Source organism: Melopsittacus undulatus, chromosome 3 (assembly GCF_012275295.1).
Source record: "Melopsittacus undulatus isolate bMelUnd1 chromosome 3, bMelUnd1.mat.Z, whole genome shotgun sequence".
In the NCBI taxonomy this organism is placed as follows: domain Eukaryota; kingdom Metazoa; phylum Chordata; class Aves; order Psittaciformes; family Psittaculidae; genus Melopsittacus; species Melopsittacus undulatus.
Window position 1 is genome coordinate 112,484,801 of NC_047529.1, and position 13,062 is coordinate 112,497,862.

General features: G+C 34.9%; 1 protein-coding gene across 2 annotated transcripts in view; it reads right to left on the bottom strand.

Annotated features, from left to right (window-relative positions):
* LRPPRC (leucine rich pentatricopeptide repeat containing) overlaps positions 1-13,062 on the bottom strand; it is an 88,019-nt gene that overhangs the window by 31,245 nt on the left and 43,712 nt on the right. For both annotated transcript variants that reach the window (XM_034060921.1, XM_034060922.1), the window contains exons 24-25: positions 7,145-7,269; positions 6,434-6,540 (exon numbers count right to left, since the gene is read on the bottom strand). In XM_034060921.1, coding sequence (XP_033916812.1) covers positions 6,434-6,540; positions 7,145-7,269 — 232 coding nt within the window. The remainder of the gene's footprint in view (positions 1-6,433; positions 6,541-7,144; positions 7,270-13,062) is intronic.

The following is a 13,062-nucleotide window of genomic DNA, read 5'->3' on the forward strand; positions in this document are numbered from 1 at the left end:
CATAATGTAAGCAAAGCATCACAGCAGTATATATAGAAAATACAGAAGGACCATTTTGATTACTGGCTCTGAATGTACCAACTTTTACATAATAGTCTAGAAGTTTGTAAAAGATGCAGCTTTAAAAACTAAGTGATCTAAAATTAATCTGTGCATCAAAAAGCCTATTTTCTGGTGTGACCATATCATCTGTCTCAGCAACCTGGTTTACTGGAAGGTGTCCCTGTCCACGGCAGACGGGTTGGAACTAGCTGGCCTTTAAGGTCCCTTCCAACTCAAACCACCCTATGGTTCTATGGTTCTTTCCAGCTCAGCTTTTCTTTAAGTCATTGTACTACCAGGATGACACTAGAGTTGCAGCAGTACATGGCTGACAGACATGGGTTTGCTACAAGTTCATTTTCTGCCTTAGAAAAAGTTTAGCTCTTGGGAACTTAAAGAATTGTTTCTTCGGTGATGGCATGGAAAGAAATTCCTATTCATTACCTTTTGCCTTTCTAAACATAAGAAACAAAACCTTGCAAACTGCTTGTAATCAAGATGGGCTTTCTCTAAAAGAGTAATTGCTTTTGTTCTTTGTAATCTATTTTGCCCAGAAATAAATGTGACTAAACACACCCTGAAGTCCCATAATACCGATTTCTTTAATGAGAAGCTCATCTGAAACCTCCAGACACTTGCACAACGTTTTAGGCAGATGATAAATGAAAACTTGAATACAATAAAATCTGTATCTTCAATATGACTATTCATGTTTGATAAGAAGGGCAAGTGCTCTTTATGCAGCACCAGTTTTGAAGATTAGCTGCTCCACTGCAAATAATGCCTTCAAAACCTACTCAATTATAGTATATTTGGCATTTTATTTGCACTACCAGATACTCCATGAAAGACAAAGGGACACATATCTACATATTTATCCTCTAACTCTCCTGTTGGGAGCAATTACAATTCAAACTCATGCTCTCTTTTCTGCCTATCCTACAATCACCCAAGGTAGCAACTAGCCTACTTGTAACTAGGTTAATTTTTCCATATAAAGCAGCAGTAGTTCATAATAAGAAAATAAGAGAGCTTGCAGTCTCCACTGGGAGAGGTTTTACTGTTGGTCTGTTGTTTGCCTTTTTCTTAAGTATTTGTTTGCCTCAAAGCTTCTAACAGTTACATAGTTCACTGAATTTACCAACACAATGCGTATCTGTTTAGTAAATACCCATGATTTTATTTATTTCACTTGAAACAGGTATATACCCTGCTTTATGTTAGCAGACATTGAGAAAAATATAAGGCAACTTAAGTTATTTTCCAAAAATACCTAAATAAAATAGGAAAAGGCTTTACAACTTTAGCATTATTCATGACAACAGAGGCTGGTGTATGTTCAAATACCATTGGAATACTCTACATTTACCAGTAAGATTTCCAAGGTATATAATGCAGTATTAAAAAAAAATCATGAGACAATAAGAAAACTTCCCAACAATAATCATGTCAGAAGAAGAAAGTGACACAAAAATGCAAAACCCCTGCTCAAAATAAAATCCTCAAGGATGTTCTAAACTCAAAACAGCAAAAGTTTTTTCTTTGTATTGTAATGTAGTTTTATGTTATGTGATGAATGAAGAAAGTATTATAAAACTCAGTAGCATCTTCCCTCTAACACAAAGTCCCTGGAGCTAAGAGAGGATGCACAGCTCTTGCCATGACCCCACATTCCAAACATTACCCTCTCTCTTTCTGGAAGGAATTTGTTTAGTAGTCATCTCCTTTACCAAATTTACTTATTTGAAACATATTCCTTTGATTTCTTTAAAGAAAGCAGTACTTAAGAACTTCTAAATAACATGCACTGAAGTAGTAAGCATCCTTTTTTAAATTAACCCACATACACACATGTACATAGACATGAACACAAAAATCCAACTTCACTAATAGCTGTATCAGAGTCAAATTTCATAAGTAGAAGTAATGCTTTTACTAAGGACTAATAGGACCCAATAGTAAGAAAAAGAAAACTAAAAACTTTTCTTGTAGTTACAGGGCTTGCGTGCCTGAAAGCTCTTCTGCCTTTCCCCTCCCTCAGTCATATGCAGATACTGTCGTAAGAGCTACTACAGCCCCTACAAACTACTCCTCAATCTCAGACCACTCTTATCTACTGCAATTTGCATTCAACATTCACAAATATTTAAATTCCAATCATCTCAACCCTTTTCTCAACAGGACCAAAAATAAGTCCTTCTGGGTAAATTCCGACACCAGATATACCCACCATGAAACTACACCTAAACCCTCCACAAACCCAATGCTGCTGTCACACATCAAGAAAGTATCTTCTCCCCCTGGTTTATCTCCAGCATAAAATCAGGAGGACTCAATTTTATGATGTAGATTCTTTAAAAAAAAAAAAAGCAATCTGGAAGAAAGACGATTGTAATCTCTCAATAGCAAATAGAAATATTCTCATTGTTTTTAATGGTAGATTAAATCCAGTGGCAACTGGTATCTTGAGGTCTGCTGACAGTGGATGTCACAATTCTTTGCTTAAATCTATTTACCTCCTGAATTAACTTGACATCTGTTGATAGATATATTCCTGTACAGTAAACTCACCCAAAACAGTTCTTCTGTCAAGTCTTGAATTTCAGCAGCAAATACCTTTTGTTGCATTTATTCACATTGGAACACATTTCATTTAAATACTTCACAGCCATCTGTTCCTAATTTCTTAATATAAATGCCTTGAGATTCAGTATGATATTTAACTATTAAATATAAATGACACATTTGCTATAAGAGCAAAAAGCAGCAGAAAGTATCACACTTAAAATCCAGTTAAAACAATTCTTACACCATGCATTATGCATTGCCATTTTGCCAAGGGAGGTTCCTGTAGTGGTAGCAAACATGTAGAAGGTGATCTTCTACCAAAAAAAATTTGCTATTGAGTTCTTTCCTATATCCCTATCTTTCCCTATATCCCAAATACAGAAATCCTCCCTTAGCCTTCATTTCTAGTAACACTACAGAGTAAGACCAAGAGCTTTACTCCTTCATTGAAGAAACAATTTTAATAGCTAATGTGATTCAATATAGAAAGATTTCAAGAACTGTCAAAAGACAGGTGAACATTTCTACCAGCTCCCAATTCCTATCACAGGAGACCATATGCTCCCAACTGAAAACGCCAGTGACCTGATGCTGTTTTTTAAAGTGTTGCTTGTTTTGATCGACTTTATCAGTGCAGAAACGGATTTGACACCAGTTTAAAACCTTGCATACTTTAGCCAGAGGTGTAGAGTGCTCACTTCTACCATGAAAACATGGTTTAGGCTTTTGTGAAGCAGATTTACAGAAGGGCTTGCTTGAAACTCTGCTGCAGGACTACACAGTACATAATCATAAGTCTTGTATCTCTAAAAGAAAGAGCCAAGCATGGACAGGGACTTAATTATACACAGATTAAGAAAGTACTTTCATAATTGCATTCAGCATGAATAATAAATGAAAATAGGGCAAGTCTCAAAATACTCAACCATCATGCAAGTGAAACAGCTACAGTTATGAGATCTCAGTGCAAAACTGAGAGATAGCCAAATAATTAAAACTGGGCCAAAATGACAGACAACTATATTCTAACTGCTTTGGGCAGTGAGATCTTTAAACCTCCATGCATCATGCAAAGAGAAGAAAAGAGTAACAGGTGAAGGGAGAAGAAGTACATTCCTCAAAGGTGGTGTAACATTCCAAGGAAAAGCAAGCTAGTATGTGACCTTAAGGAGCAAGGACGGAGGTGTGCCAACTTGGTTTTGACACCATCACCTTTGAAGGACTCAAGACAAAAGCTACCTTATCAGCTGATGTGCAATTAAGAACAGAAGAATAAATCATGCTTTGATGTACTACAGCACCCAATGACAGAACATGTTCCCAGTGGAAAACAAAAGAGCATCTACCAACACAGCCCATAACTTAATGGGCTCAGGAATCTCCAGGCACAGCTAGAATAAAATAAGACTTTACAGAGCAGCCAAGGGCACCTCATTTGGTAGTACTGTCTTTGAGATAGGCTTTCTTCTGTAGCTAACTGCCACAGAACAAGAACAGACTTTCAAAAGCTTAAGAAGGCAGTCAAGCAACACTGTAAAAACCATTACCCTACCAATCACTCTGTGAAGCCTTACAGCCTAGTTCCATTTTCTGCCCCCCAACAGCCTTCTCAACCACTTCTCTTCTACTTAGCATCACTTCAATAGACTTACACCATCAAACTTAGCACACTATTAACTCTGTAGATACTTTGAAAATAAATGATATCGCTAAAATCAACTGACCACCATATTCAGTAATACATGATAGAAGTATGTACTGAAAGGTAATCTATGTCTAATATGCAACATTATCTAGAAAGAGAAAGGAGTACCAACTGATCACTTTCACTGAATATTATTTCACAGGAAAGGAAAATAGAGTAATAATCTGAGAAAACCAACAGTAGAAGTAATTTAGTTGCAAAAAACACTGGACTAAAGAAGAGGATACACATACAGCTTGTACTCCATCTTCCATGTTATACTGATTAAGGCTTTAACTTCCCAACACACAGAAAAGTAAACAGTAACTTGTTAATGGTTTAAGCCAATAAAAGCTATTTTCTCATTCAGCAAAATACCAATTTTAAGATTCCCCCTACCTGTGGAAATAAGTATTTGAAAATAATGTATTGTTACATAATAAATGCATACTTAAAATATAACACAATGTATAATAATTGATTTTGCATCGCTTTATCCACTGGTAAAATATGTACTTGCCATTCCTACCTAAATTCCTATAGTCATAAAAATTCCAGAATTTAAAACCTTTTTTCTCAACAACATATATAAAACTTATATATGTTAAAACTTATAAAACAACATATATATAAAAACACATATAAATAATTCATATTTAATTGAATTCTGTTAAGAGCAAGAAAACCTACTACAAATTGCATAAAAAGCAACAAAAAACTTCAACTTAGTCTCCAGATATCAAGTGTTCAGATTTACACTTAAGTGTCTGTTTGTGATTAGCAATAATTTATGATTAATCACCAGATACCGAGTATTTGCAGAGATAATTTGGCACCTACTAAGAAAATGAGGAAAGTTTCAAAGCCCAAACAATTCAATTATTTGCTTACTATCTTACTTGATTGTTGAACTGTAACCACCGATTTTGAGACATTAAATATCAGTATCAAAGGAACAGCTGCTACATCACATCAAGTACCAGTTTTACCCACTCAGTTTTACTTCCAAATACCAGATTTCATCCTTCTACCTCCTATATGCTTTAGTAATTATAAAACGAATTCAATTCCTCAGTGTCATCTTCTGTCAGATACTATTTCTATTCTTCTGTATTATAAGACTTCAAGCTCCCAAAAAACTTCAGACAAAAATGTCAATGCTTTAACATTGTGCTTAGCAATTTCCACACACCCCAAGCAGAACAGTATTGTTCTACTGCAGACAAACAAGTGGATACTCAGTTAAGATTTTTTAAAAGCAAGAATTCTATTAGATAATTCAATTAGAGATAACTGGTATTTCAAATATTTTAGGGGGAATTAGGAAAAAAGCATACTTTGCCTTAGGGGAAAAAACCCTCCAAATTAGGTTAGTGTATGTGTACATATATGTATATGACAAAAAAGAAGAGGACTAAGTATTACTTTTTCTGTAAGATGTCTCCTTCCACACATTAACTAGAAAACTTATGCAGCATTTTGAAAACATACAACTGTGTTAAGAAGGAAAATAATCACAATCTGGGCAGACTCTGCAGCTGCCCCTTTGACTTATCAATTTCAGTAAGCACAATTTCAATCAAGTCTAGATAAAATATACTAATCCTAAATAGACCAAGTTTGTCACCTACCACTTCCTATAAGCTGCTTACTATCCTGAAAAGAGAGAGAGAGAAGAAATGCTAAATTAAATGCCAAACAGTAGCAGACAGCGCTTGTTTGGCTGATTAACTTGTAGACAAGCATTACAAATAAATCTGAGCATGGTCTGCAGCAAATTAAATTCCAGTGCTTTTAAGAACAAAGAATTCCTTCGGAAAGAGGATTAGCAACTTTACACCCAGGAAAGCCAGTTTAATTTAATTGTTCCACAATCCGATATTTAATATGCAAATATCATTTTGATATATAACAGCAATTTGGGAAAAGTGAGGAAACAATTTCAATATACAACAAGACTCATTCTCTTCTGAACTGTGATTATACAAAATAAAGCTGGTTGAGGGTTTTTTTAATTATTGGGATTGAATTCTATTAACATGAATCAGAACAAGTCTAATTAAAGGTTAAAAACTTTAAATATTTCTAATTAAGAGTCTAAATAGCTCCACTATTAGAGTAGTACATTTAAAATCCCACCTCAATGACCTTCCTGGCCTCTTTGTATTTTCCTGTTTGTAAGAAGGCGAAGAAGAGATCATAAAGAGCCATCATGTCACCATATTCTCTGCTTATAAAATCTGAAACTGAAGAGAGAATAAAACTCATGAGTTTATTAAAAACATTGAAGCATTTTAACACATACATCAGATTTTGTTAATACCAGAGTTTTTCAAGCACCTCAAACCTCCAAGAATAAGCCACAGGGAGATAAATTTTGAAACATATGGAATTATTGCAACACATTACACAATTTGCTGTAGCTTTGCAATTGAATGTTTATCTGCAAAGTATTTTGAATTGCATTCAACAAAATAGACTATGTATTGGCATTCTCTCTACTTGTAGAGAGAGAGGATATAGGATTTCTTAACTGCACAACTATTTGAAAATTGTATTGTTTTACTATTGAGTTGTTTCTTCATAGTAATATACATAGCTAGAACAAGTACTAGCACTCATCTTGGAAAGTTCGATACTGCATTATCTGAACATTCTAGTCCTCTGCATCTAAAATTAATATCAAGTTTCAATCTGAAGAATGTAGGCATCAGGTGCTTTAAAGTTACATATATGAACACTCATCTTTTTTTTTATTTCAGTTGAAAGAAATGATATACAAACCCTGGACAAAAAGCCTCTAGAATACACCCTATATAATCAGACAGCATTTGACTACATGCAACTAACCCTTTTGCAGAAGATCAGAATCTCCTTTTTCTATGAGTCTGCAGTAGATGTTATGAAGCTGAAGAACTTTACCATACTTCTTATAGCAGTTGATTAAAGCTTCCAGAGCTGCAGGCATGTCATCCCTTGTGGAATGAAATAAAACAAGAGTAAAAACAATCAAGCATCACAAGCAGGAGCAGTGCATGCTGAATGCATTTCAGTTTTGACATTCCAAGGAAAACTCATTCTGCAGTCTACAGTTCAAGAGCCTATTTCCCCACCAATATGCTACAGTTATTTTTAAATTAAAGGTAGAAGTTTCCCTACAAACAAATACCACGTATGCTTGACAAACACAGACATGAAAACAAACTGCACATTTATGCTTAAACATCTTGGCTTAAACTTTTGATTGCAGCACCGCTATTCACTGCACAGTAAACAAAGGTGTGAATGTTGTTCATCATTAGATGCACTTAACTTCTGAAGTAAAACTTAAGTCCTGCTATGTATTATTGTGACAAAACCCCAATTCTATGGAAATTTCAGTTTGTATTTAAGAGTGCTATTTTTTGTTAATAAGTAATACTGTGCATATTATACTACTTCCAAATGTCTGTTTAGATGTTACTAATTTTTAAGTGCTCTAAAATTTTTCCAAATTCTAAATTTTTTTTATTTCAGTACATATCTCCAGATTCAAGCATGACAACCACAGCTCTCTTCAGATTCCTTCACATTTGCTTTACACCTTAATGGACCAGCTGTAAATAATCTGTTGATTTCCATTTCATCATAATCGAGGGGCTAGCATTTTTCCATTCTATATAAAGTTCTGAATTTAATGTATACTGGATTTTTGGCCATGTATTTTTTACAAATAATTCAACAATATATGAAGGTACCAAAATGTATTTTATGCTGGCCTATGTCACATAGAGCCACAGCACTATTATGTATCCACAGTACCAGTAAATTAGCGTGTAAGATGCTGACTTCCTTAAATGTGCTTATTCAGGAGCCTTTGAGAAGTTAACTACTAGAAAGAAGCATGCTATTTCCATTTCTGTTATGTCAGTCCTTTGCTTACTTTTTAACCTACCTATAAACACCCTCAGAAGAATCTACAGTTAAAATGTAAAATGCAAAGCCATGCAAACAATCAGATCTGGAACTTAACAACAAATACAGATTAACTTTTTCTACTGTGCAACTAACAGAACTGAATCATCTGCTTCAGACCCTTTTGTAAAGGACTGCAACTATAGCTAAAACCCAAAACAAAGAAGAAAAAAAAAACCCAAAACCCTCAAAAGCAACCGAAAATCCAAACCAAAACCAACAGAAGGCAAGCACTGGAACACTGATAAAACAGTATCTGAAGTTATCCTTTGAAGGGGAAGGTTTGAACTGAAATTGAAACAAAGCAAAATGACACGCATGAAATGTAGAAAGTAGTCAAAGAATACACAATAACGTATGTTAGATTTTAAAATGCTTATCAAATAAAAGCTGTTGGAAGTGAGCAAGGAGGGAAATAAAGAATTTTTAAAAATAATAATAAAACCACTTAGCAGCAACAGCTGAAGGCCATAATAAAACTGACTTGAAATAATGACTTTGCATTCCTGAAGCAACTTTCTTACTGATCAACTGAACCTCAACAAATTCAGACACTACTGCTAAACCAAGCCAAATTCAGATGTCCTCCCATTGCATTTCTTATGCAGCACAAATTTTGCTTTTTTCAAAGAATTAAATATTTGGATTACAAAATACAATCTTCATTTAGGCTAATATTTAAAAAATAAATAAATAAAAAGACTAACCTACAGAAGAATTCATTTTGTTCAGTAATACTGGCATTCTGAAAATGAAGCTAAGATGATGGATTTCTACCTTATCCCCCTTACTGAGCCCTGTTTACAGTGCATCTTCTGGCACCCCATGGAGTCATTTGAATTTTTGTCATTTGGGGTGAAGACTAAATTACAGGTTAATTTCAAAACTGCAAGTAGATGTTGCAGGCTAGATTACTGTCATAAAGGAGAAATACTATGGTAGTTACCATAGACAGATATAAAGCTTTATATAATCAGTATTTTTCTCCTGCTTTAGATGCAAGTTCAGTTAACATCTAAAAAAAAAACCAAACCAGCCCAGTTTTACAGAAAACTACTCAATTTCTAAGGCGGCACAACAACATTTATACATTCAAATTGAAGTTTTCAGTGATAAAGCTAGCTTTTCAGATTGATCCTCAAGCAGCCATAGTATTGTCTTGGCTGTATTCCTAAAGGATTAAAGTGACTGTTTTTAGGTCAAAAGCTATCAATAAATGAATGAATAATCGGAATGCCATTCAAACAGGAGCATTAACAGTTTTCTAGCCTCTAAATGCATACTTCTGAAGACATTAATACTGTATATTCAGAGAAAAATGTCAGCAGAGAACTGAGATAAAAATGGAAATATGGTACTTATTGCTTAAAGGTGGCTGAGTAGATCTGCGTTTGAGGTCAGTATCTTACACACTCATTTACTAGACATTTGTTTTGAATTTATTGAAATCTGATATATTTGCATTCAAGCAACCAATGAGTCATTCACCCTTTACTAGAGAACAAGGTTTATAGAACTGATAAATAACAATACTGGCAATAACCAACTATAAAACAATGAAAGGTATAGAAGTTCAGCCTCTACAAAAGAATTATTCATACTGCCACTGCAATGAAAAAAGCAAGTTTATGCTTGTACTTCAGTTAATATTATTTATTCAACAATTCACAGTATTTCTTAATTGTCACAAGCTGCAGTTAAGTACTGGCAACTACTTTTGTAAGCAGTTTTTACAATCCTGTTGGCAAATGAATGAAAATGAAAATCAGGAACTTACTGTGGGCTTCAAATTCTGAGCGTGGGTAACATGTTAATGGTTTTGTCATAATTAATTAAAAAAAACCCAAACCAAAAGAAAAGACTTTTCACATTTTAAGAAGATGTATTTAGACTTGAGGACTTTAAGCTAACTAACAGCCATACATTTGAAACTATCTAGCAGTCTTTTTGTAAGAACTTCTGCACAGTGAAAACCTTTTTATCTTCCCAAAGGATACTGACTATAGCACTAAAATAAAAGCCTGGTCCAAAATTACTAAGCCAAAAAGGAAATAAAGCCAATATACTCATAGCCATGTTGGCAAAATCTGATTTCCAGTGTCATTCTGGACAAAACAGTATTTAAAATGTGAACATAGACGGTCCATGCTTCATTTTGAGTTGGCCAGATACTACAGCTTTAAATTACTCACAAATATTATCTGTCCAGGGCTAATACCTGTTCCACTTCAAGATTAGGTGTATTTTTCCCTCTCACTGAAACTTGTTATTTTAAAAGGAAGATATACTATTATTTTTGAACTACAGAAGGAGCCTTAGTCACTACTGTATTATGCTCGGCCCTCATGTAATTCCAGAAGAGTCCAACTTTGGTGTTATTTCTCAATTAAATCGTGCTATGGTGAAGATACTGTAAGTTTGTGGGTTCATTTGGTTTCTCTTTAGGATGCCTATGATGTCCAAGATACAACTGGGCACAATTCTCATAACTATCTGCATGGGCAATTTTACTCACACAAAGCTGTTTCAAGAGACAAAATTACTCAGATGTCTGAACATTTGCAGAACACACTCTGTGGCAGGACTGGCTATAACATCCCCCTTCAATTTCAACAAGCCACTCCCATCTTGCTTCAAGAATGCAGCACTAAATCTAACCCTTTTACTTGTAATAAACAACTTTCCCAACCAGAGAGTCCGCCTGATACAAATAAGACTCCAAATATTGATTTTAATTGGAATGAAGTGCTGCAACATTATGCATAAAGCTTTAGTGAAGTGGCAATTTACCTAAGGGGTTTACTGATTGAAAAGCTCTCAAACCTGAAATCGCTAGAGAGGTAGAAAAGAAAAAGAAGGACTCTGGGGGGGGTGGAGGGTAGACTAGTAAAACAAATCCCTCTCTACAAATCTGAAGCAGATGTTAGTGTAGAGGGAAGTCAATTCAGCAAGGTACAATCAGCTTTACAAAAATTATTCTGTTAAAAGAGAACGGGCTCTAGAAAGAGCTAAATGTTTTTCTGTTCATTTGCTATACTAAGGAATCTTCAAGGAGACTGGTGTTGCAATTACAACTAATCCTCCCCAAAAAATTAACTGTGTTGAAGGCTTTGTAATTTCCCTAGGTACAATTTAGCTGTCACTTACTTTAAAATTTACTCAAACATGCGTTCCGAACAGCACTAACTTCACATGTCAAGTGCTTTCCAGCCAATTGAGTCTAAACTGGAAGTCGGTGTTAAACAACTGAATGATTAGACAAGATAGCTCATTTCCCTGCTCTTTTGTTCAGAATAAAATGCCACATTTACATTATCAGACTCAACAGGATTTTCTGACAGAGGGAGAAAAAACCCTAGTGAACACTGTCCGTACCAAGCACATGAAGCCTGTCATTTACCAATCATCCTTCAAAAAGCAATAGCCATGAATGTAACTTAATTACGACCCAATGATCCTTGACGAAAAATCATCTTATCACTGTCCTGTCCCCATAGGGCAAATGAGACACTTTTGTCCTTTGGCACTGATGATGCTAAATTCCTAATTGCAATAATGGAGTAAGAGAGGCAAACATCCCTAATTTCACTGCAACACGTAAAGAGTTTTAATACAAATATCTGAAATAAAGCCACTAAAAATTAGGAAAAAAACTTCTTCCCACTAGAGATACTGGGGGGGTGGGGGGGGGAAATTGCCTAATTTTAAATGATGCTTATTTTAAAAAGTAAATTCAAAAGTCAATTAACTTGCATGTGCTACAGAATCATCTCAAACAAAATTATAGGTGAATTTAACCCAGTGAAAACAACAGGAGAAAAACTATCAAGGCACTACACTCAGGATGTATCGTATCTAGTACATGAGAAGCTGACTTTCTGTAAGATTAATCACAAACCAGCACACAATGCTTTCCTGGACAATGCTGTATTAAAATTCACTGAGCATTTTTTAAGAGCCACAACCGAGCTATAGCTTTTTTGATTGTTTAATACACAGCTATTAGCTGCTTGCATTCACTGACTTAAAACTATTAAATATTTTATTCTTACAGTTTGTAACAGTGTTTTCACAGTTTACCTGCAAATTTTCTTTCCTTTGCTTAGGAGCACTCGCTAAATAGAGAACTGGTAAATTTCAAACTTGAAAATGTTTTGGTTTGTTTCTTTTCCCCGAGATGGTATTATTAAAGGAGAGAAGAAACAAACTTCTGTTAATGAACATGCAGGAACCGTATCAAGTTTTTAAGACACATATTCCTGTTTTGCGTTGTATGAAAGTTGACTTGTGCAGCTTTCTTAAAGAAAGCAAAGAAAAACCATCATTAGTAGTTACTGTATTCATTCATTTATCATCCTGTAATAGGTATTACCAAAGTACCATATAGCACAGGAGCAGTCAGCTTCACGAACCTCTTCAGTCTCGTAAACTGGCTCATGTTTTCCTGTGACAGCTGGCAGAGAAGGCAAAAGCCAAAACTACCATCACCAAAACCGTTATGTGGTGTAAGTAACACAACTATTTCAAATTCTTAGCAGTTGGAAGACCCAGTTCAAAACTAAGCCATGTTTTAAGAAAAAATACTAGTTTTCACATCCTTGCAGATTTTAGAAACTAAGATTTTTGTCATACTGTCCAAGGCAGGTTGATCCCCCTGAATGACAGAGCAAGATTCCACATGGGGACTGTCTCAATTTTCAATGCAACTTCACCACCCTGAGAAACTGTTCAAAGTCATAAATAAATATCATACAATTAAAGGCAGGGGGTGGCTCCCCTTAAATTCACTTAGGGTAAAAAAACCCAAGGTAGTA